General features: G+C 39.0%; 3 protein-coding genes across 7 annotated transcripts in view; 1 reads left to right on the plus strand and 2 right to left on the minus strand.

Moving 5' to 3' along the window:
- LOC129743836 (probable serine/threonine-protein kinase DDB_G0282963) overlaps window positions 1-9978 on the plus strand; it is a 378781-nt gene extending 368803 nt beyond the window's left edge. For all 4 annotated transcript variants that reach the window (XM_055736047.1, XM_055736046.1, XM_055736048.1 and 1 more), the window contains 3 exons: window positions 5058-5263; window positions 5337-6345; window positions 6732-9978. In XM_055736047.1, the coding sequence (XP_055592022.1) occupies window positions 5058-5263; window positions 5337-6345; window positions 6732-9187 (3671 nt within the window). In that variant the 3' untranslated portion in view covers window positions 9188-9978. The remainder of the gene's footprint in view (window positions 1-5057; window positions 5264-5336; window positions 6346-6731) is intronic.
- Window positions 9979-10018: 40 nt separating this feature from the next.
- LOC129747682 (calmodulin-beta-like) lies at window positions 10019-10658 on the minus strand. The gene has a single exon (XM_055741995.1). It carries the CDS (start codon window positions 10554-10556, stop codon window positions 10107-10109), a length of 450 nt encoding a protein of 149 aa, XP_055597970.1. The 5' UTR covers window positions 10557-10658; the 3' UTR covers window positions 10019-10106.
- Window positions 10659-25319: 14661 nt separating this feature from the next.
- LOC129744308 (protein aubergine-like) overlaps window positions 25320-25889 on the minus strand; it is a 49362-nt gene continuing 48792 nt past the window's right edge. For both annotated transcript variants that reach the window (XM_055736778.1, XM_055736777.1), the window contains exon 5: window positions 25320-25872. In XM_055736778.1, coding sequence (XP_055592753.1) covers window positions 25608-25872 — 265 coding nt within the window. In that variant the 3' untranslated portion in view covers window positions 25320-25607. The remainder of the gene's footprint in view (window positions 25873-25889) is intronic.

Consider the following 25889-nt stretch of genomic DNA (forward strand, 5'->3'; position numbering starts at 1 on the left):
TGCCCCGCAAATCTTCTTAAGGCTCCAATGAAATCAGCTGTTGACTACCCAGACACCAACTCTAAACTGCTGTAGATCGTAAACAAACAAACAGAGCTAAGTACACTTTTTTGTTTTCGCTGTACTTAAGCCTAGTCCACACTAGGCAACATGAACTGCGATTTTTGTTATGAGACAAACTTCGTTGTCTGTTGTTGTTGTTGGAAACCTGAGACGGTCTCAGTGTCTCCCTAAGAAAATGGGAGACGCTGAGACCGTCTCGAGACGAACCGTCTCCTAGTGTGGACTAGGCTTTACAAACATTTCTTTAGCCAGAAAGGGACCTCCAAAGTTTACCTCGACCGTTTCAAATGGCCTGCATGGGCTACAAATACCTCTGTCATATCCTGACTACGATCGTGTTCTTTTAAGAAAATTGAACCATTCCACCAAATCAAATGTTCCGAAAGTTTTTGGGTGGATGTAAATACCCCTTGCAACAACATCTGCAGGGTTGTTCCACATGACTTAAACTTTCGATTGATGACATCTCTATAAACCTTTTCACACGATTGCTCACAAAAGCGGGCCTATTTTTCGATGGGTTTGAGATCCAGTCCAAGGTAACAATCGAATCTGTCCAATAATATTTTTCATGGACTTCAACGCCTATAGCGTCATAAACCATTTCCATGAGACCTACTTAAAAAGTTGCAATCCTTAGCTCCAATGGAGGGATGGTGTTGTCTTCTTTGTTAGCCTTTTCACGGTTTGGTGTTTAGCAAAACTGGCCTGAACGTTTGTTTAATATCAGCGGTCTAAGCGTATCGATGACACCAGAATCTCATTAGAATATTAAAGAGGTTTTGTTGCATAGCTGGTCCCCTTATCAGCACATCATTTAACGAGTGGCCTGTTGATGTATTGGCAGATCCGTTAAACACAGTTCTATGTTTTGTGGTGCTGCTGTCAGGTTTAAGCAACGGGTCATGTGAGAAATAGAACTTAGGGGTGTCCGCGATTAATTTCTCTAAGTACTCAAACTTCTGGGTCGTGGATAGAGATGTGTGGCGATGAATCAATGAGCTGATCGGCAGGTCTTCTCAAACATTGCAAGGCCACAGATGTATTTTAACTCAACTTCGGTATGGTTTGCTCTCTGGACAGGTATCCACTGCTGAAGCATACTTTGGATTGTGTCGTAGGCTCTGTAGCAGTCTTTGAGCATAACCCATCTGTTTTTAAAAAGGGTAATGTCGTGTTCAAAGGCTGTTACGATCTCTATAATTTGCGTGATTCTTGTTACAGCATGGTTACGTGGCATAACCGTCCGATCAAGATCCGTTTGAAGAACGGCGTTTACAGACTACTCGGGTGTCATCTGTATCTTGTTCATCGATCGCCACGGATTCTATCTCTTCCAGCTACCTGTAAAAAAGAAACAACATAATCCAACGCTTAATTTCCTCTGTTTTCTCTATACACTTTCAACAGTTGATTTTTTTCTCTGGCTCCGGAAAGCTGATTTCCAACTTTTGTTGGGGTGGAAACCCTACGCAAGTTTTTCTTAACCTCTAAAGTTCAACCCGGGTGTTGGACAACTTGGCAACGAAAATCCTTGCTCTTTCCCAATCATCATCGATCGAAATATTGAACATTCAAAAAGAGAAAATGGTTTAACGAAAATCACTGAAGACGAAAGCCCTTCAGGACTGTGTCGGTCTTCGGTGAGAAGTCAAAGGTGAATGCCCTCATCGAGAAAGAAATCACCCGTGTCAAAACTCTGGAAAATATCACGACGAAGGAGCAAACGCAGCAATTGAGGTCGGCTTAGTGATGAATCTACAAGATAACCATACCCCCGTCACTGAAAATGTGCTACCGTCACACACAGTGGAAAACCAAGGTTGCCGAAAAAAAATCTGTGTTTTTGCGAAAAAAATTCAGACTTTCTGTGATTTCACCCAGAAATTCTGTGATGGAAACAGCATATATGTATTTCTTTGAAAATTCATGAAGAAATGGGCCTTTTTCACATTTTTATTAAGAAAAATCTAATAACATTACCAATGTTAGCATGATTTTCGAAAGCAAGGTTGAAAATCCAAAATTCAGTTTGACATAACATTAATAATTTTGGAAATTCGTACAAAATTTAAAAAAATCTTTGAAATCTGTGAATATTTTGAAAATTCTGTGTTCTGTGACACAGACTCTGTGATGAAAATTTGCTCAAAGTTCTGTGAAATTATTGATTTTTCTATGATTTCGGCAACCTTGTGGAAAACGATACAAAAAAGTGATCAAAATTGTTTACGCCAAAATGACGCGTCGTATGGAATTTGGCTACAAGTTTTTGGTTGAGAAGAAATTTGACATTACGCTGGTATCAAACTCGTATCGTAGAGCTTAAGACTATGATAACCGGGTAACCGACATTGCTAAATAAGCCACGATATGAGTAACAGGCTATCAAGATCTTCTACAGTAGCTGTTATGTCCCGCAAATGTGGCCAATGGAGAGGTTCGGGATATGGTGAATAATATAGTCGAGGGTGTTATCGTAGCAGTAATCCACGATCATCACCAGAGAGTTCAAAGTGAGGTAGCCGCCTTACAAATCCCAGAAAGTATAACTCCTTTAGACAAGGCTGAACGAAAAACTGGCGTATGTGAACACTGATAGAACCTGGGCGTCCCAACTTGATCCGACTCGGGACTTGCAGCACTGATGAACTTGTAGTACTCCCTAAGCAAATGATAAAAAAATTATCCTCCAGAGCTCTGGGCGATGATGTCGGATTTTTCTGAGGCATTGTCCGGACAACAAATTGACAAAAACGTCGCTTACATCCGTTGTAGCGAAAATTCGTTAATCGAATACCTTTTTTAGGAGCATTCTTTTTTCATCTCAATTTCTGTAGCCATTTCTACAAATACCTTATAGCCATGGCCGTAGGAACGGGGGGGGTTTTGGGGGTTAAACCCCCCCCATGAGGATCCAAAACAGCAAGCGAGATATTCTACTCTACACTCAAAATTTTGAATTCAGAACTAAATCATGATAATGGAGTAGGGTTAATCAAGAGTAACAATCGAGACTAAAAACTAATGCCAAAATTTCAAAAACCCTTCTCAAGTCCAAAATTCTGCTACGACTTTTCAAAATTTTCTCACATGTTCATCGAAATTCAGGGCTGAATTTTAAATTTTGAATTAAATTAAACCCATTTCGGAGGTTCTGATTACATAATTCCCATAACTCAAATTGTATTCCTATTTTCGTATTTCGGATTCTGTATCCTGTTCAGGATTCTTGAATTCAGTACAAATAATTATAAGAAATTAGAAATGAAAAGCTGCTTTTAAATCGTGGTTCAAACTTGGTTATGCAATTCATAATTATTTTGAATCATGTTTTTCGAGATCACATGTATTTTCAATATTTTGATTAAAGTTTAATGAATATAAAAAAAGAAAAATTTTGTTTATATTCAAATTCGAAGTTCTTGAACTTATTTCTTACACAAAATTCAAAAATTTAAAGCTTCGAAATGGCAGTCCAAAATTGAAAAGTAAGATTCAGATCTATGTAAATTTATATTTTAATCTGATTCACAATACAGATAAAAAATAAGTGATTTAAATAGTGAATTTAAATTAAACCTGAAATACAAAATTTAGTTAATAGATTCATAAATGAGGGCTCTATAACTTGGCTCTGAAAATTCTGATCTGGTATAAAATTCGAAAATCGTATTTTTTCAACACTTCAGAAATCGTATAGAAATTAGGATACAAATTCAAAGCACAATTTTTATTGTGCTACACTTCGAAATATAACTCGAATGGACTGAATTTAACTTTATTCGACTAAATTGAACACAATATTTTCTGTAACTTAAAAAATTCCAGGGGTTTCTGATATATTAAATGCCGAATTTCGGTGTTTCTCGTCGTAGATTTCTTGTCAGTGCTTAATGTGTTAAAATTGCTTGTCAATTTCCAGATTCCTATTTTATCAACAAAATTAGTTTGGAAACACAATTTAGCTGAAAACCACGCAAATAAAAGTTTGAATTTGAGTTTTTTTTTTATTTTATCCGCAAATAAAAACATATTTCATTTTTAAAAAAATATCCACAAAATTTTCATTATGGAATTGATTCTTTACAAGACATATTTACTGGTAAAGAAAAATTTTCACCTAAAAATCCTTCACAAAGTTCTATATTTTTCTAGTGCATTGCTTGAAATTTTCCACACATTAAGGGCACCAAAATTTGGCATTTAATGTTCCAGAAAATTCTGCTAATTCAATATAGATATATGAATGGAAGTGTCGTATTCCATTTTGTAGAATGAGGTTTCTTTATTAGATTTATCTCATTTTAATTATGCTTTTAAATAGAGCATACTAGCGGCTAGCGAAAACACGCAATGTAATATTATTGCTGATTTTTTAAAGCCAATTTTTAAGCTAAAATCATTAGTTTGGTTCAAGTTTGAATCAAGAAAATTTAATCAGAAAATCTTATGATTTTTATCTTTCACTTTTTTTGAAAACTTGATTTATTTTCATCAAATTCTATTTTTTTTGAATTTCATGAATAGTTTGAACTTGTTTGATTTGAGTATAGAAGAAGTTTATTTTTAAGAAATCGAAGACTTTCCTAAAAAAGGCTTATTTTATGCCCAAATCAATTAAGTTTGATCTACCAGACTTTTAAACAAATTCAAAGATTTTAACCTCTTTAACTCTTAATTTTAGAACCAATTTTCTGAATTTACGATTTAATACGAAAACTTTTAATGACAAAGTACTTAAAATGACTAATCATATAGTAACAATCATAATTTGTTTTAATTTTTTTTTTGTATTTGTGAATTATTGGACAAAAAATCCTAGCTAAAACTCAGTCACCAAAACCCCCCCCATGAGTCGGTTCTTCCTACGGCCCTGCTTATAGCTAATAATATGAGCAGTATATCAATCAACATTTTTATACACCATTTTGACTATTGAATTTAACATACTGATTTAAAACTTTTTTTTTCTTTCATCAATTCTCCTACAGGCGACCGGATAACCAGCATCACGATCGACTTCCGGCACATTGTCCACGAGGACGCGGCCACCATCTTGAGCTACGCCTCGCCCTACAACGTCCAGCTGGAGCTGGTCAGCGGTGAAAAGTTGCCCCAAACCCAGAGCCCCAAGCCGGGCCACCAGCCACTGACGCATCCCCTCGTGCGGTCCAGCAGCCAATCCGACATGAACACGGTAAGATACGGGGTGATTTTTTTGGGAATTCAGAATTTTTTTAATGAATGGGTTTTTTTTCTTACGTCTACAGATTGAACGCACCTCCCGCAAGAAGCTCTTCAGTGGCGAAGATGGCAACTCAACGCTCAAAATGGAACAGCAACAACCCGCCGCAAACAGCCCTTCGAATACACTGAACAAAGTCCTGCCGACGGTGCACAAGGAAAACGAGAAAGAAACCAAAAAGCATTCGTTCAAACAACAGATGAAAGAAATGATCGAGGAAAAGTTCCAAACCAAACATGCCGATGTGGAGCGAAAGGACTCGAGCGCTTCCGGTGAAGGAGGTAAAAAAGGTCACAAGTTTGGCATCCGAGTTTTCCCACCATCGGTAAATGACAAACTTTTCGGAAAGAGCCCAACCAAGGTTCAGGCTGACAACGAGAACAACAGCAACATCGAGAAGAAAGAATCGGAAGAGAAGAAAGAGAAATCTCCTTCGCCACCGGTCGTCAAGAAACGTACCAAGGAACCGAAATCGATTCCGGATGTGATTGTAGTAGAATCGGCTGTTAACAACGAAGTTAACCAAATGCCAACCGAATTTCAACGACAGAACAGTCTAACGTCAAGTGGAATCAAACGAGATGCTGCCGGAATACCACAGGAAATGCCTGGATTCATGATGCAGGCTGCCAATGCCGCGAGAGATAACCGAAAATCAAGTAACACCGATGCCGACAACAAGCGAAAGGGTAAAGCTCCGAGACCACCACAAAACGAGTTCGACATGGATGACAGTACGGTGACGATGGATACGAATCTCAGCATGGACGTCACCGATACGGCTTCGACGACGAACGGACTGATGAATGGCACTTTCGACTCCGATATCATGGAAACGAACGAACCGAAGAAACCGGTTGCCCTGGCCAGGATGAATTTCTCCGATAACTTTGTCGAGGAGGTACTGAACTGTACCTTTGATAGTGTAGCCGGAATGGAGAAGTTTGAGGAAGAACGTCCCAGCAATAGTTCGACTCCGAAAAGCGAGCGTAAGAAGTCTTCGCGAACGGAGAGTATGATGCAGGAAGATCATGGTAAGTAATGATTTAAAGGGTTTTTTGGGGTGCAAGTAACATTTTTCTACAAATATCGCCCAAAATATCAGTTCAGATGAGGTAAGAAAAGCTTTATTTTGAGTAGCCCAAGTATTCATACCTTGGAAGCTATCTGGGTAATGAGTCAATCCAAAAGGCAACGTTTGACATTCGTTTTGATTAGATTGATTGAAAAAGATACACAAACTCTGAATTGTTCTTAAACTTCGAGTAAAGCAACACAAAGCTGTTCGTAGATTGTCTCAGAAATTCCTTGTAAAGATCCACTGAGGGGATATTTCCATTTTTTTTTGTTATTCCTTTGTATCTGTGTCAATTCTCTTTTATCCAAGGCTTCAAGGTACTCAATAGCTTCCTTTTTCCAGATTCTGACACCGAGCAAGTGCCACCGGGTAACAAAATTGAGCTCAACTCCAGTGACATCACCGTACACCAGAGCTCACCAAGCCCAACCAACACCAGCGAGGAAGATATGACGGAAGACATGGAAGATAGCAACCGCCGCACCGCCAGTCTAGGAGATTTGTCCAAACTGGAAACCCAAAAGTCGAATCCCGGTAGCAACAGCAACACCTTGGAACGTGCTCAAAGTTTGGAAATCACCGGTGATGCAGTAACAGTCGTAGGCAATGGAGCTGTAGTAGTGGGAGCTACCGTTGTCACCGCGAAGAAGCGAAAGTCCTCTGTCGAAGGTCAAGTAGATGGGGATGTAAAGGAACCGAAGTTGAGTGGAGACGGGCTGAGTTCGTTGCAACGCAATCGTCTAAAGGGAGCATCGGCTTGGGGAAACTTGGAGGATGCCATCAATTCCGGTGAACTTTTGAACAGCTCATCGGAGAGTGAGCTGAAGTCTTCAACCGAAGATATGGATAAATCTGAAGTTATTGTTGTTGAGAATGGATTTGGGAAGAATTTCAACGTTGAGATCAATACGACAGTGGTGAATATGTTCAGCGAAAATAGTTTTATGAATGGACTAGTTAATCATAGCAATGTTATCAAGATTGAAGATGAGCCGAAAGAGATCCCGAATGGGGAAAATAAAGTGGATATTGTTACAATTTTAGAGAAGGTTGCTCCGGCAGTTATTGTTGCTGAAGAGAGAAAAATTGAAAAAGAGAATGACAGAGAGCATGTTTCACTCACCAACATCAACATGGATTACAATGGCGTTTACAATGATGCAGAGATCAATATGACAAATGGTGATCATGTTAAGATAACGAATTATGATACAAACATACCGGATGATGTGAAGGTTTCGAGGTATCCCTTCGGAAGTTTGGAAAGACCGAAATCGGATGTTCTTAAGAAATTACTAGGACAAAAAGAAGAATTGGAAAATACTCCTTCAGTTTTTATTTCAAGTGACAATGAGTCGAATAAGATAACAATCGGAAACAATTATCACCACGATATGGGAGAACCTATCAGTTTGACATTGATCAATAGTACAGATGCTCATCCAGTCGAGAATGAACAAACTGAGAGCAGCCAAGCTTCTCCAGTGTTCTCGAGTAACACAAATGGAATCAGTAGCATCAACATTTCTGCGTTGGAAGTTGATTTGACAACGTCGCTCAATAGTAAACCATTTACTGTAGCTCCAAAATTTTCTCTGGACAATATTGTCACAATTTCAACTGATTCGTCTCAACCATCCTCGATCATACTGATTGATGATGAGAAACTAGATTTCAGTCTTCAAACCCTTGATGATTTCGATGATAGCATAGACAATACACTTTCAACAGAACTTCTGACACAAGAATCCAACAAAACTGTTATTGAAACTAACCCAGTTGTACCAGAGAACCCCAAAACGCCAAACAGTTTTGTTACCGAGATCACATTAAAATCGAACGAATCCGAAGTAAACGGTAAACCAACAGAAGAGCCGCCGAAATTGACAAAGAAGCCCCCGAAACCAGAAAAGCCAACGACACCTCCATCTCGTATTCCCGTTGAGCGACGAATGTCTAGTGAGCACAGCTTCATTCCACGCAACACAGAAATAAAATTCTCCACTTCAGCATACGATATTGGCAAGAGCCCAGAAAAACGTCCTCTAGGAATCGACCAAATACGCTCAAACTTCGAACGCAGCAACTCCAAACCAGACGTTCGAGCTTTCGAGCGTAGCAATTCCAAAACTGATGTGCGGCCATTCGAGCGCAGCAATTCCAAGACCGACGTTCGCCCAGTCGAACGATCCAATTCCAAATCCGACGTTCGTCCATTCGAACGAACCAACTCTAAACCAGATGTTCGACCATTCGAACGCAGCAACTCTAGACCCGATGTACGACCCGTTGAACGATCCAACTCCAAGACCGAAACCCGCCCATTCGAACGCAGCCAATCAAAACCCGATGTTCGTCCCTTCGAACGATCCAACTCCAAGACCGATGTCAGGCCATTCGAACGCAGCAACTCCAAAACCGACGTGCGATCAGCTCTAGAACGTAGCAACTCGAAAACCGAAATCCCAGTCCTGATTCGACGAACTTCAATCCCATCGATTAACCTGAACAACTCGATCAATTCCAGTCCACAAGGCAACGTCAACGGAACAAATGGAATCTCCACAAACGGATCTACGAGCCCACCGGGCACCAAGGCAAGCCCCTCTCGAATCCCCGTCTTCAACTCTAGCCCCAAGATCAACAACGGCCACGACAGTCCTCGATCACCTCCTTCTCCGTTTCTGAACAACAACAATAAAGGCGCTGCCATCAACGGTAACCCCAAAGTGTCCGTGAGCATCACCTCGATCAAGAACCAATCGAAACATCCGAGTGGAAAATTCAACGGAAACTAACCATTCCAACAACCCTTTAACATTAAACTTAAACTGTTCGTTTGTTCGTTTAAACCCCCTCTACAATAATGGTGCAATTGAGTGTGAGTCCACGCGTGATCGGGTGTATTGATAGTTAAGTGTAAGAAAACCCCCCTAGCTTTATAAGGTGACGATCAACCATTTCTTTGAATTTAATTCAACGTTTCTCCGCAGCGTTTCGCTCGTCCAGAGCTACAACATTATTATTCTATCATCGGAACACTCACACAGTGGAAATGTTTGGCCATATTTACTTTTTTCTATTGCGTAAGAAATTTAAATATACTCTACATATTTGTTTAAGTACTTGTATAAAGAAGAAAAATATAAAATGCATACATACGCAGTCGAACACGAAAAAACAAATTCGCCACAAATCAATCAAGCGGTATGGCGGCGAGCGTATCTAGTTGATAAGTTAAGGAACAACCGGAAACGGAAAACCCCCATTAGTTTAATGCCCCTTTTTCAAAATTAACTTCGATTTGTTAAATAGTTGTTAAAATCGTAAAAATAAAAGCTTCCAATGCAGTGCGGAAGCAAACCATTACCATAACAGGAAATAAAACCGAGAACTTTTGCGCATTGTGGGTTGTTTACTATACACTCATCTATCTAAAACAAAAAATGACTACAACGCGTTTTAAAGAAATCGAATTTCAGTAAAACAATATATTTACAATGCATGAACAAAAAAAAACAGTAACCAGAGAATGACCATAACAAAAGAGAGAGATGTTCTTTATAGAGATAGATATATTTTATATTTTATGATAGAAATAAAATTTATTAATTCTATATCGATTGTGTTACAAGGATAACTTCCTTTGTCATATATCCGAAATTCAAACGCAGATAAATAGTATCCTAATAGGCATTTACCGAAAAGTGATTTATTTTATTTCATAAGCATCGCCACAAATTCTTCGTAATTGATCTTCCCATCTCCGTCGACGTCCGCATCGGCCAGCAAATCCTCCAGTTCCTCATCGGTCAAACGTTCCCCGAAACTTTTCATCACAACGGACAGCTCATCGACCGACAGGAAACCATCTCCATTTTTGTCGAATATTTTGAAAGCCGCCCTCAGTTCCTCGGCCGACGATTCGTGACGTATCTTTCGGGCCATCAGCGTCAAGAATTCTTCCAGCTCGATGGTGCCACTGCCGTCCAGATCTACCTCGAAGATCATCTGTTCGATCTCGGCCTGGGAAGGATTCATCCCGAGGGCCCGCGTTATCGATCCTAGCTCTTTCGTCGTTATCGAACCGTTTCCATCCTTGTCGAACACCTGGAACATGTGCTTGAAGTGGCGCTCTTGCTCATCGGTCAGGGAATAGGCGGACATTTTTTTTTGGGATTTTGAATTTTGTTTAATTTTGGACACTTCTAATTTGGCTTGAAAATTTCTAAATAATAATTCTGGAGCTCAAAATCATGACACCCTTCGATAAGATTTTTCGTTTTTTGTCGTGAAATTTACACAAACTGAAAATCATAATAATTCAATCACACACCTATATCGTCAATCCGGTGTTCCTATTTTGAAAAAAGAAGAGAAATGGTTTCAAATTATCATAGAAATATTTCCATCCCATGCTGTTTTTGGTTTCATTTGCTTGCATTAGTTGGTTAGTCGAGTTATGCAAATTTAAATCATCCCGGTGAAAGAAAAGAGGGGTCTCAATTTGTCAAACAATCATTTCTCGAAATCAAATACCCTCCCATGCCAAATTTGGTTCCATTTGCTTGATAAATTCTCGAACTATGTATAAAAAATATATGGAAGTCCTCCCCCCATTTCCATCCTCTCAGCTGAAAGAAGGGAGATGTCTCAAGTAACCATAGAATCATTTCTTGTATTCTAATACCTTTACATTCCAAATTTGGTTCCATTTGCTTGATTACTACTCGAGTTATGTGAAAAATTGTAAGAAAGCCCCCCTTCCTATCTCCCCACTACTGAAAAAAAGAAGGGGTACCCAGCTATCATAGAAACATTTCTCGTACCGAAATATACTCCCAGGTCAAATTTGGATCCATTTGCATTATTAGTTCTCGAGTTATAAAGACTTATTACTTTTATTTGAGAGACTTTCTCCCCCTTCCAGTGAGAGGAAGGGTTTCTTAACTATTAAAAGAACCTTCCTCAGCCTCCAATACTCTCACCTGCCAAGTTTCACGTAAATCGGTTCAGTAGTTCTCGAGTCTATACCAACAAAATTTTATTTCAGCCCCCTCCCCACATCCGGAGTACTCCCTGGAAAAAGAGTGGTTTTTCAAATGATCATAGAACAATTTCCCGTAAAGAAATGATTTCCCATGTCGTATTTGGTTCTATTTGTTAGATAAGTTCCAGGTTTATCCAAAACCATTGTTACAGTATGCGAGCCTCCCTCTTGCCTTACTTTATCCCCAATTGAAAGAGAAAGAAGTCTCAAATAAGCATGCAACCTCCCATGAAAAATTTCGTTCCATTTCCTTGATAAGCTCTAAATTTATGCAAAAAGTTGTATTGGGGCCACCTCTCTCCTTACTTTCACCCCACAGAAGGACCGAGCAGTGCTAAAACTTCATAGAAACATTCCTTGTACTCAAATACCCTCCCAAGCTAAAATTGGTTCTATTTACTGCATAAGTTCTCGAGTGATGTTAAAAATTGAATGAAAGCATCCGCTCCCCTTAAAATTTCCCCACTGGGAGAACAGAGGTTTCTCTAAATATCTTAGTAGCATTTCTCGTATTCAAATATCTTCCCATACCATTTTGATATAATTCGATTGATTAGTTTTTCGACTATGCTAAAAATTGCAAAAGAACCCCCTCCCCCTTTCTATTTACCCACTGGTAGGAGGGATGGGCACTAAATATTCATAGAACCATTTTTCGTACTCAAACACTCTTCCAAACCATATTTTATTCCATTTGCTCGAATAGTTCTCAAGTTATGCAAGAAAAAAGGTATGGAAGCCCCCCTCCTCCCTTTCTATATCCCCACTGAAAGAAGGGAGGGGTCTGACATAATCAAAGAATCATTCCTCGTATTCCAACACCCTCCCGTGCCAAATTTGGTTCAATCAGCGTCATTAGTTCGTTTATGTTTAAAATTGTTAGAGAGCCCCCTTCCCCCCTTGCTATCTCCCCACTGCACTGGGAGGAGGGAGAGGTACCAAATATTTATGGAAACACTAGCTGACCCGCTGTGCTTTGCTATACCTTGTAAAATTGAAGAAAAATTTAATAATAGGTAATTTAATTTAAATTTGTTTGTTTATTATTTTATATTTAAATTTCAACATCATTATATACATATGAACCCCTTGACATGAAAGCTGCAACTTGAGTTTCGAATTGCAATACAAAACAAGTTAATTCTTATTTTCTTAAATGTTGTTTTCTGTTCTCATAACATGACATAAAAATTGTTTTCCGATTATTATTATGTATCTTAAATTAAGATTCTGCAGTCATTTATTCATAAGTTCCTTAATTATGCCAAAGTAAATGTTCTTGTATAAAATTCCTCTCCCATTCCAAATTTGATTCCATTTGCTTGATCAGTTTCCAAGTCTTTAAACAAAAATTATGAAAGTTTCCCTGTTTAATAATCGAGAAAACATTTTCTGTAAATCAATCCCTTCTACGCAAAATTTTCTCAATCATTTCTTGAGTTATAAAAAAAAAAAGTTTGGCTACACCCTTTTCCCTTTTCTAGTTCCCAACTGAAATGAAAGGAGGAGTCTAAAATTCTTATTTCCATATACTTGGTAAGAGAAATTTGGCCCCATTTGCTTAAAATTTACCCGAAATATTCCTCCCCCCACTGGAGGTTTCCCGAATAACCATTGAAACCTTTCTCCATCCCTCCCATACAAAGTTGGTGTCCTTCGTATGACTAATTCTAAGATATGCAACAAAAATGTGTGGGACTCTTGTTTCCTCCTCCTATCTCACTGAATGGAAGAATCATATGTTCTCAAATAATTATAGAAACAAAGCTCGTACCAAAATACAAATCCATACCGAATCCGTTCCCTTTCGACTGATTAATTCTCAAAATCATAAAAAAAATGGGGTAACTCCTTCTTCTCTTCCTATTTGTTAGCTAGGAATAAGGAGGGTCTCGAAAACCACAGAATCTTTTTCCGTATCCAAATATCATCCCCTGCCAAATTCAGTTCCATTTGCTTGTTCATTCCTCCAGTTATGCAAAAAATTGTATAAGAGTCCCCTTCCTCTTTCCGTTTCTCCAATGGAAGCGCTTCAAACCATCTTGGGAACATTCCATTCACCCAAGTAACCTCGCATTCCAAATTTAATTATATAATATTGCGAAAAATTATATGGGCTCCCTGCCCTTTGTCTATGCTCCCAAAGCAAGTCGGGAGGAGTCTCAAACAAACCTTTTCCACCATGCATATAAATTCCCATGCCGATTAGGTTCCATTTGCTCGAATAGTTATCAATTTATTCAATAAAAATTGTATGGAAGCCCCTTCCCCCTTTGTTTCTCCGCACTGAACGAAGGTCTCAAATAATCATTGAAACATGTCTGGTATTGAAATACCCTCGCATGCCAAATCTGGATCCATATGCTTGACTAATTCTCGAGTTATGTAAAAAATTGTAAGACAGCCCCCCTTTTAATATCTCCCCACTGGAAAAGGGAGGGGTTCCAAATATTTATAGAAATATTTCACGAGGCCAAATTCTCTTCCATGCCAAATTTGGTATCATTTGCTTGAATGGTTCTCAAGTTATTCAAACATTTTTCATTTACTTGGAAGACCCCCTCCCCTATGCGATTTATTTTTTGTTTGTTTGTAGGTACAATTATTAGTCCAAATACATCAAAACCTGTCCACTATCATAATAAATCTTTTAATAATGTCAAAATACGTTTGTGTGGGAAATTTGATGAACATTTTTAATAAATTGTATGGATTGTATAATATTTTATGTAAATTTAGCATGGGAGCCTCTCCTCCCTTAAGTCGGAGGGGTTTGTAACTATTATAGAAACCATCTCCGGCCCCCAGTCGAAAAGTAACCTTGATTGGAAGCTAATTGTACGGCTAACGCGTCGCAGAAAAATCGTTGTTTTCTAAACGTCCAAAGCGCATTTATTTTATCAACCTGCCTCATATTCACGGATAGAACCGTCACGGTGAATGTACGATAGGAAAAAAGGAGAAATAACCCCGGTCAGTAGTTTTTCTCGGGCAATTTGTATAGTCTCTTGCTTCCATTGTTTGGATTAACCAAACAAACGTGCTTCCTCGACCATCCATTTTGATTAAATCACGTATCAGAGACGAACAACCTTTCTGCACCAGAAAGTTGTTGAACGAAATTTCGGTCTGAGGGGACCATGGAGGATACACCTCGCGGGGGTGGACGGGCTTCTACAGATGTAGACAGTTCGCCTATACCCCCCTACATGCGGACATCGATGTTTGATGGAAAAAAGCGGTGGCTCCAAATTCGAAGACCAGGGATAGACCCGGCGGGCCTACCAAAAAATCTTTTTTTTCGTTGCTAATGCGATTGAGAATCAACTGCGAAGAGGGTCTCCCCGGAAAGAATTGCAACTCAACATGGAAAATGATGCGAAAAGCTATTCCATCTCAACATATAACCTGGAATTGTCTGAGCTTTTAAAAACTATAACCCGTTTGGATCTTAATACCACAGTCGAGGTGGTTGACCACCCGACCCTGAATAAGGTTCAGGGACTGTTTTACCAGACGGACACTATAGACCTTTCACCTGCTGAGCTACTGGATGAGTTAAAATCTTAGGGTGTTTTAGCTGTTCGTCGGATCACACGCAGAGAAGACGGCAAATCTGTCAACACTCCGCTTATCGTTCTCTCCTTCCTGGCACACGACTCCCGACTGAAATCTTTTTTGGCTGGACTAGAGTACCAGTTCGTACATACTACGAATCTCCGATGGTGTGCAAAAACTGTCTCGAGTATAGACACACAAAAAAAGATGCCCCAACAAAACTAAATGCTTCCGTTGTGCTGGCGGTCATCCGATCGACCTCGAAAATCCATGCCAACTTCCTTTCCACTGTCCGCACTGCCCAGAAGGATCAAACGACCACTCTCCAATTAATAGAAAATGTCCGAAGTTTCGAGAAGAACAATCAATTATCCGTTTAAAAACTGACGAGTCTCTGACCTGGTCCGAAGCCCGAAAACGGATCGCATCAAGCCAGTCGAACAAACCCTCTTTCGCGACTGCAGTGATGGGTAGCGCCGCAGCTGATATTCTTCGAAAAGATGCAGAAATCCTGGAACTTACAAAGAAAATTGGAAAGCTAACGCAACTACAGACTATATGCGATAATTTCGAAGCAAAATTTAATAAACTAAAAGGGATGTACTAAAGAAAATGCAACGAATATAACGCCCTTCAGTCTGAAATCAAAACGTCGAATACTTTCATGAAACCCTCGGAATCATCCGCCAAAAAGCCTGTGATCGTTTCTGCTCCTGAAATCGCTTTAAACACACGGTCCAAAAGCAAAACACGGCCTACATTGATATACCGAATAACGATCCAACCAAAAACACCCCCAAAGGGAAACGAGGGAACTGCTCTCCACCGAATATGGAGTCAAAAAAGTTCATCAGTACCGCCGCTAATCAGAAAAACACCGATTCAAAAATGATCCAATCGAACAGCGACTCATCTGATTACGAAATACCTGAAACTCCTGGAACAAATTCGACACTCGGAAGAAGTTCAAGCGATCGAACAGTTTATTTCGTCTTGAAAGTGAATAATACTTCTTCGCAATCAAGACCTAAGCACGGCCACAACATTCAACCCATCTCAAAAAACAACGCCAGTAACACATGGAACGGAACTCAGATACTTCAGTTTGCAATCAACCAGCCACCGGAGAAACTACAAACCACTCTAACCAATCCAGCTACTCCAAAACAATACAACGACATGCTTCAACCCGTTTCTACCCCGAGCCACAGTCTCCAGGAGACTGCCGGTTTGGGGTCACGATTAAGTACCCATGTTTATCCTATCCGAACCGAACCCAACGCTGTAAACCATTACAGATCCAACACATGCAGCAACTCGGCCAACAACCAGCACCTACTAACGTTATCACCCAGCTGGGATCCTGGTGAAGGCACAAGCTCGAGACGCTTCCCATCAATTACCAACACAACGTTCCGGAGCACATCAGAACCAGAAAATCCGGGCCTTACTAATCAACAACCTCCTTCGAGCCAACCGGACACAACCGACCATAGCAGCAGCCATAAACCAAGAGCGAAAGTCATAGTCACTGGAATATATGTGGTCTAAGGGGACACCTGGCAGAGCTACAAAATCTCATACTCACTGACAACCCCTCGATACAAGCCCTACAAGAAACTAAATGCAGCATCAATGATTTCCCTACCTGTAACCTCAAAAAAGATTACTGCTAGAAACTCAAATCCACCTGCTCATCGCAACATGGAGTAGCTCTGGGTATTCGGTCCGATATATCTCATACATTCTTGACAACAGATACAGATTTGCAGTTGGTGGCAGCTTCTGCAAATCATCCTATCCAAGCAACCTTCGTATCAATCTACCTCTCTCCCAACGGCGCCCCTGAGCAATTCTTTTTAAGTCTTCAGGATATCATGAAAGCACTTCCTTCACCTGTTGTACTGATGGGTGATTTCAACGCCCACAGTCCGGTGTGGGGCAGTTGTAAATCAAATAAGATGGGGCAAATGATTGAGCAGTTCATCACTGATCACAACCTCGCACTTCTTAACACAGGAGATCACACCCGTTTGGATCCAGTCTCTGGATCTACCTCTCCACTGGATCTTACGTTAATATCTTATTCATTGGGAAACAAGTTCATCTGGAATGTTGACGAGGGTTGCAGGGATAGCGACCACTTTCCAGTAAAACTATCTATAAACTCAGACCACCAATCAACTACAATTCGACACCGTTGGATATTGGAGGAAGCTGACTGGGAAAAATTTGAAAAACACATTCAGGAAGCTTTACCACCCCACTTGGAGTTAAATAGTAATGAACTTGTCTCGATTATTAAAAACGCTGCCCACATAAGTATTCCAAGAACATCCGGAAGTATAGGCAAGAAATCCCTACCTTGGTGGAATCCGGAAATAGCTACTCTGATTAAAAGTCGACGGAAAAAATTGAGAACCCTAAGAAAACTAGCCAACCATGATCCCCAAAAAAGGGCTGCTTGGAAGGACTTCCAAAACATTCGCAACGCCAAACGAGCTGCAATTCGGGAAGCAAAAACGTCGTCATGGGAACAGTTTGTACAAGGTATCAATCCCAATACACCTACCCAGGACATCTGGAGAAGAGTTAATGCTTTACGTGGTCAACGTCGTCTTCATCAATCTTCGCTTCTAATAGTTGGAAAAATAATTGAAGATCCCTTAAAAATAGCGAATATTTTTGCAAGTCATTTTGCTGCAACCTCCGTTACCGAAAATTATACTGACGAATTCCAAATCCGAAAACGTGAAACTGAAAAAGCCCATATATCGTTTGAGGGGGGAGAACGCTTAGCCTTCAACGCTGCTTTTGGAATCGAAGAGCTTTTATGGGCACTGGATCGAAGCCACGGAAAATCCGCCGGATCAGACACTATTAGCTATCCCATCCTGAAACGTCTACCGTATGCTGCAAAATTGGCTCTTTTGAAAGTCTTCAATTGTGTCTGGAACTCCGGTCAGCTACCGGCTAATTGGAAGCACGGCATTGTAATTTCGATCCATAAATCAGGTAAAAACAACAGAATACCAGATAATAATCGCCCGATAACATTATTGAACTGCATCGGGAAAGTTATGGAAAGAATGGTTAATAGAAGGCTAATCGGTTTTCTGACCAAAAACAAACTCCTCAAAACTGAACAAAACGCATTTTTATCCGGCAAAGGGACCGACGCTTACTTTGGTGACCTGGAACTCTTGTTTCAGCCAGTTCTAAAGGAAAGCATGCATTGTGACATCGCGCTTCTTGATATAAGTAAAGCAAACGATCAAGCTTGGAGATACCCGATTTTGTCATCTTTAAACTCATGGGGCGTGAAAGGACAGATGGGGAAATACATACAGAGCTTTCTAGAAGATCGAACATTTGTTGTTTCGGTAAACGGCAAGGAATCTGAATAAAAATTACAAGAGAATGGAGTTCCTCAGGGCGCTGTTATATCGGTTACCCTGTTCCTCATTGCCATGAACTCAGTATTAAGCAGAATTCCAATCAACGTCAAGCCTTTAATTTACGCCGATGATATTCTCCTAATGGCATGGGGTAAAGACCAAAAAAACTGTGCGAGCAAATATCCAGCAAGCTGTCGACATCGTTGACTGCTGGTCAAAAGAAGTAGGATTCACATTGTCTTCGATAAAATCCCAAATTCAACAAGTATTTCGCAAAAACAAACACCTTGAAGTCCCTCCTATCCAGATTGATGGGCAACAAGTTCAAGAAGTGCAATCAGCTAAAGTCCTTGGCCTAACCATCGACCGACGCCTCCGCTTTGGGGTGCACGCCAGAGAATGTAAGCAATCCTTGTGAGCAGCCAGCAGACTGTTCGAAATAATTGGCAATCGCATGACTGGAGCCAACCGACGCACCCTAATAAAGCTCCATCGTAATCTGACAATCCCCAAAATGTTTTATGGTGTCGGATTGTATAGTGTAGGCGAGAAAAATTTTTAAAAACTCTGGAACCAGCCTACAATTCAATCATTCGCAGTGTAACAAGGGCCTTCAAATCCAGCCCTGTTGTATCGATATACGCTGAATCCGGTCTCTTACCGTTCCGATACACTTATGCCGAACAGCTTAGCCTCAAAGCCATACAAATGTATCAGAGATCTGAGACGCTGGAAGAGAATGCGGTATTTTGCCATCCCATGATTGATCGTACCAATAGAACACTAGAAAACCTTTGCTTAGAAACTTTGAGTCCCATCGAGCCAATTCTACGACATGGTTATCGCCCTTGGCACTTGCGTTCCCCGAAAATCGACTGGACATTTAAAAACTCACTCCTGGAGTCTTCTCGATCAAAGCAACTAAAATGTTTCGAGAACACGTAATCCGGAAATATAACAGCTTCCATCAAACGTTTACGGATGGTTCTGTTGTTGAGAACCAAGTCGGATCAGGAATCTGGTCTAAAACATTTGAATTCAGCAAACGGTTACCGAAGGAGTGCTCTATATTCTCAGTGGAAGCCTGGGGAATTTTAAAAGCCTTTAGAATGGTGACAACATCCAACACACCAACGATTATTTTCTCCGATTCGGCCAACTGTGTCAATGCCATCGAAGGCGGATCATCAAAACATCCTTGGATTCAGGCGACCGAAATCGAATCCCGAAATAAGAACGTGGTTTTCTGCTGGATCCCTGGACACGCCGGAATTCTCGGTAACGAGAAAGCTGATCAGCTCGCGAACGCTGGTAGATACCTGGAAACGTCTGACATGAAAATTTTTGCACAAGAGGCCAAGAGGCAAATTAAATGTAACATACGGAAAATATGGGAAGACCAATGGGTAGCTGCACAGGAAAAATTTCTTAGAAAAGTAAAACCCACAACATTTGCTTGGAAAGACAGGGCGAACAGAGAAGAAAACCGGGCTCTTAGTCGTCTTAGAATCGGACACACGACCCGCATAATCAATTACAATATATAGAGAATATTCTATATTGTCTCTAAACGTTATCGTTTATTGTAAAGTGAACAGTATATGTACAATAACACAGACCATATTAACAATCTGTATTATGATTATCTGTTAAAGTACCATATGGGGAAAGGGCTGTTAAGCATGTTTACCATTCAAAAAGAGCGATTTTTTCGAACAAATATTTCATGCTACATTATTGGATACGGTTAAAATATCATCCACTTTTGGCGAGCAAAACAATCTACCTGAATGTTCTAGCTACGTTGGAATACAAAATCATAGATTTCATCAACTTCAATGGATATAGTTTGCTTATAGTAGTTTGTAGTAAAAATAACGCTCAATCATACGTTCCGCATATTGTAAAATATTTTTAAAAAGAGCTTCCCTGTACCATAACCAATATAGTTCCAATTCTTTCCCACAAAAAATAAAATAAAATTAAAAAATTTAAATGTTGAGATTTTTATTTTTTATTTCTGATATTATACATGGATTATACAATCTTACCTATTTGTGCAGATCTGCATTGTTCAGCCTTTCAGTAGATTTTTTTTCCGCTCTCCGCTCAGCAGAGATCTTTGTTTCTGTAATTTCATTAGTTTTATTTAATCTCACTAGTTTTTATCGATAATATAATATAGTTTTACTTACTTTTCGCGTTCTGTGTGTTTTTCTCAGCGTGATTCTTTTTTTTCGGAGCCATTTTGAACACAGTTTTCAGTTCCGAACCTGGCGTGGGGTTGCCGACACAAATTTTAACGAAGTGAAGTGAAAATTAGCAGATGCTGAACCCAAGAGCGAAAAAATGCATAAGCTCACAACTACATCTTAAAATAACAATATTAGTTATTATCCGCAAGAGGTGAAATGATAACGACTTGTCTAACTCATACAATGTTGTCAATGTTGTTTTTTTTTTAATTTAATGTCTAATGCTAAGAAAATATAAGGAAACTTTGTCGTACACTGTTAGAGTCCTGGATAAGGTCCAGAGACAATATTCAAAGGTTGCAAATTTTTATTCTCTTATTATACTATACTTACTAAATCATATATCATATTGTCACTGTCACTGATACGATCCTGTCATAATTTATTGAGGTAATAAAATTTTGAACATGTATAATGAAATGATACTTGGAAGATATTTCATACTGGTACTGCTACCAATATATTAAGTTAATAGTTAGTACTATATCCCCAACTGTTTTTAATTATGCGGGGAGACTTACACAGTCTGGCCTGTTTAGCAGTGATAAATGCAGAGCAACTTGCGAAGTCTGTGGGGTTCAACTATTAGTCTGTGGTTCAACTATCAACTGAGCATATTCTTCTGGACTGCCGAAAATATGAAGATATCAGATCAAATCTTCTCATCAATGGAGATATCAGTGAAGTCCTCTCGAACAAACCGGAAAGTGAGGACATACTAATTTCTTTCCTCAAACAAACGAGACTTCTTCGTCAATTATAAGAACGAAAAAACACCAACTGAATTAACAATATTGTTACAACATAGAAAAATGTAAATCCAATAAGAAACATACACGAATGACCCGGGTGGTTAAAAGGTCTCTAATAAATTATAATAATAATAATAATCTCCGGCCCCAAAAACCCTCAGACGCCTACTTTTACGAAGATCGGTTCTGTAGTTTCCGAGTCTATAGGGAACAGACAGACAGATAGACAAACATTCATTTTAATAGCTACATCTATTATATAAAATTCTCTTGTAACGGTGTTTGTAGTACTACTCCTCCGAAATGACCAAAACGATTTGAATGAAATTATTTTTCGAATATTCTGTAGCCATGCGAATCGGTTTATATCGAATAAAATTAACAAAAAGTCACCTCAATTGTCCGTAATAATTAAATTTGTAGTTTTTTGAATCAAATAAAAGTCATGACATCCATTTTTTCGAGATTTTCATTACTTTGGGCGCCGGGCGGGTGGTTTGTTATTCGTCTCTATGGTCGAGGCGTCGCGAACAAACGTCGTGAGAGGATAGTAACCAGGGCATAGCATACTGGTTAGTGGGAAGATTTGGGTGCCTATTTCTCAACCAAGCATACTTTCAACGCACGTGGCGGCGATATGAAGCCTAGATGTGTTTTTTTCTTCTTGATTCCTAGCTGATTTGTACAGCACAAATGAATAAATGAAGCCTAGATGTGACCCAGATTGATAATTTACCGATCAAATCAAAACCATTAAAACGGTTTTATATATTAAAACTGTTTTGATTTCACGTTAATTGAATCAGCAATGGTTATCTAAAAAACATGAATTTGATACTGCTTTGATTGAATAATCCAATACGCCTAGAAACATTTTTCGAACATGTACAAATGTGCTTAACTGAAGATAAATCACGCGCCTTTAAATTTACAGAACAACAACAAAATCCGTTGAAAATGAACAGACACATGTACTGAACAAGAGCCTGTCCTTTGAGAAGGATTAGGATTGATGTTTATTTAAAGGCCGAATGCAAAGAATTTTTTGCAACCATATGTGTAAGTTATCAATCATCTAAGAAGAACTTCCAGTTAAAAGGTACACTAGAGCGAATTCAAACGTTCAAAATTTACATAAAATGTATACATTATTTCTTCATTTATAAATGGTTGGGCCCAAATAAACAATCTGACTAAACAAACTCAACTTTTTTTTTTAATTATTTGCCGAAAAACTGTTTACAGGTTCATTGTTTTCATACCCGGTTTTCCTCTATTGAGAGTTTCGATTTTCAAAAAAAAAAAAACACTTTTTTTAAGGTTTTGAGTTATATCAGTATGAAATTTTCCAGAAGATGATATGAACTCATGAAACCATCGTAGCCTGAACAGATTATTTCTTTTCGAACTATTTAGTTTTTTTAAAATCTGCTTTTGAATTAAATGTTATTGAATCTTGAAAATATTACATAGTCTTAAATCAAATCGCAGACCCCCACCAAAAATGTTCAGAAAATTTTGAAATCAGAACATCATTTCGATCTTCAATTAAAAACATATTTTTTTCTATTTTTAATACCTATCGTTTCCTTGATTCATTGGGTTAAAGTTCATAGGAATGTAATTTGCTTTTTTTTTGCATTAATCAATATAAAAAAAGTAGATTGCAGTATACAAGATCGCCAGATTTAATGCCATGGGAAATGCTGTTTGGGAACACATCAAGTTGAAATGTGTCATATCTATAAGTTCGGTATCTAGAAAAACTTTTTGAACATGATTTTGGTAAAAATATGTATATTAATTCAAACTACTTCGAGGGGTGAGGATGGTAAACGAAAAGCTGCCCCAAAACTAATTGGGAGCTAAAAGCACTGCCAGATCCCAAACACTCAGAAAATTATCCCAATATTCAACATTTTATTTTCATAAAGTTTCATAGGTATGCAATAAAATACAATAAATGAGGATCTTTTGATTTCGATTTAAACCTTAATGTTATTTCGAAAAAAGTGGAATAAATCAACGAAATGGTATACAATAAATGAAACATACATATTAAACCAGGTATGTCAAACTGGGGGTTCGCGGACCGCATGCGGCCCGCAGCCTTGGTCAATGCGGCCCGCGTAGCCCCGTCTTAAGTTATCACAAAATTCCCTACTACACAGAAGTACACTGGCTTTCCTGCCACAAAATATTAAAAAGATTTTTTTTGCTAAGAGAGGAAATAATATTATTTTAGGAAATGAAATATTTTCAATGCGGCCCGCACACTTAAACGAGTTTGACATGCCTGTATTAAACACATACAATTATTTATGGAAAAAGTTACAAAAAGTGATTTTTTTTCTGCAATAGGCTTGCAAGTTGGAGGATAACATCGAACTGAAACAATAAAACCATTTTGCGACAAGAACTTGAAACCTGACCATTCGTTGATATACAAAAAATCTGAATGAAAGAAGAGTTAATAAAAAAGTTTTCATGAAAGTTGCATGTAAGATTTATTGAAGGTTATTTATTTGTTTATTGAAGAAAAGACCCGTAGAACTGAATTAAAATTGTTAGGTTTTATTTCGATAGAATTAAGCGGAACAATTCGAGTAAACGGAAATGAGGGAAATTTAAAAAAAAACTAGAACATGTTCACAAAAGCGAAACGATTAACAACTCAATATTTCATAAATTTTAAAAGTTAATCAGCGAAGAAAAAATGGAAAATGGACGCCAAATTTAACAGGGTAAAACGAAGTTTACCGGGTTTGCTAGTATATATATATATGGTTGGGATTCAACCAGACCCAACTGAACGCCATAAGCATTTTTACGTGACAGTTAAACTTTATGTGCAAATATTTCCTTTTAAAGACGGAACTTGTAATGTTCATTATCCAGAATCGATAGTTTTTAATCTAAGGATTTCATAACAGTCAATCATATTTCATTTTTCCGATTTCCAATATGAACTACACGTCACTCAATTTTTGTTTTTTCAAAATTTTCTCATGGCGCTCAGTTCGGTTTGGTCGAATCCCGACCATATAGAGATGGATTTTGGAAGTGTAAGCGTCAGATAACACTTTCATCGAGGTTGTAGTGATTGGTCGCGAGTAAACGTAGTTTTCAAATATCGCAGTGAGGGAAAATGATGGGTGATGGTTTTCCCCAAATAATGCAGCCTTCAAAGCCGACGACAGCGCCACAAGCCACTATTATGCAGCCAAGAAGCTTCAGACAGAAACTAACATTTGTCCCTGAATCAGGATTGGTGCCAATACCGGTTGTCACGGATAGCAGTTATCTTCCGGACGGTCACACGTTGAAGGTTGTTGTCGATTCCGATCTACGAACCCTTCGGATCGACCGACCAGCTCCCCAACCCGGAGATTCACGAAAGAAAAATCCCGGTTTCCGGCCGGAATTGGACCGGCAGAGTAGTTGATCCGCAGTAGCGTCACCATCGTCGTGGATCCGCCATTTTCAACAGCGACAACCAGGGCTTGGCCCTAAAAAGTACCGTAACAATCTGGTCATTACTAATTTGCACATATAGATACAGTAGAATTGTTGTGGCATTTGTTAAATAAAGATTGGAAAGTGCATAATTGAGTTTTTCCTGATCTTAGAGCTCGAACTCCCTGCGATTTCCTTTTGATAAGCGAGCCGCCCTCAGGCCTAATAAAGGGAGTCCTTGTAACGCCGGTGGTTTGGTAGATTCAAAACTTACAGAAGAAACTGAGCACAAATATTATTGTCGTCTTCTTTTGCATGTTAAAATATTTCGAAAATGCGTTTGTTTTAAGTTTTGAAATGAAATAGGCAAAATATAACTTTGGACAGGCAATCCAACGTTGTCAAAATTTTGCATGTCCGATCACTGGAAACTTTGCTATCATCAAAAGAAAGTGTACAACTTTTTAATGAATTAAGCTTTATTGGCTTCATTACCGTATTAGTACATTGTAAAACATTCACATCCTATGAATTTCCATCATTTTCATCATTCAGCACTACGGTTTTGATTTTCTTAATTAAATGCTCTCGAACAACTCGAGCGAAACTGTATCATCCATAAGGACGTTACACATCTACGAATAGTACACATACCAATTTGTATGTTTGTCTTTAAAATAAATCCTTAAAATAAACATTCATCATTTGATTTCTTTCCGACTGCCACGGTTACGACAAACCAGATCTGCTTAGAGATAGTACAACTTCTTCTCCAGGGCACTGTTCGGTTGCTGGTGCAGGAACAGGGCGGCCAGGGTGGACAGCTTCTTGGCGTATTGACACACGGATGGAACGCTCAAGGTACCGGACCAGTTGTAGTACATGTGCGTCTGCTTGAAGGTGTAGATCTGCAACTGGTCGGCCTTGAAACCGGACTCGTTCCAAAGGATGTTGTACGAGGTCGGCGATACCGTGCCTTGGCGGGCGCTCTGCGACACCAGGTAGAAGTCGTTTCTGGAAATAGAAGGGGA

This window comes from Uranotaenia lowii, chromosome 2 (assembly GCF_029784155.1).
Source record: "Uranotaenia lowii strain MFRU-FL chromosome 2, ASM2978415v1, whole genome shotgun sequence".
In the NCBI taxonomy this organism is placed as follows: domain Eukaryota; kingdom Metazoa; phylum Arthropoda; class Insecta; order Diptera; family Culicidae; genus Uranotaenia; species Uranotaenia lowii.

Bases quoted from the DNA above. Each gene is read 5' to 3' on its own strand.
- LOC129747682 (XM_055741995.1), bottom strand. From the start codon at position 10,556: ATGTCCGCCTATTCCCTGACCGATGAGCAAGAGCGCCACTTCAAGCAC.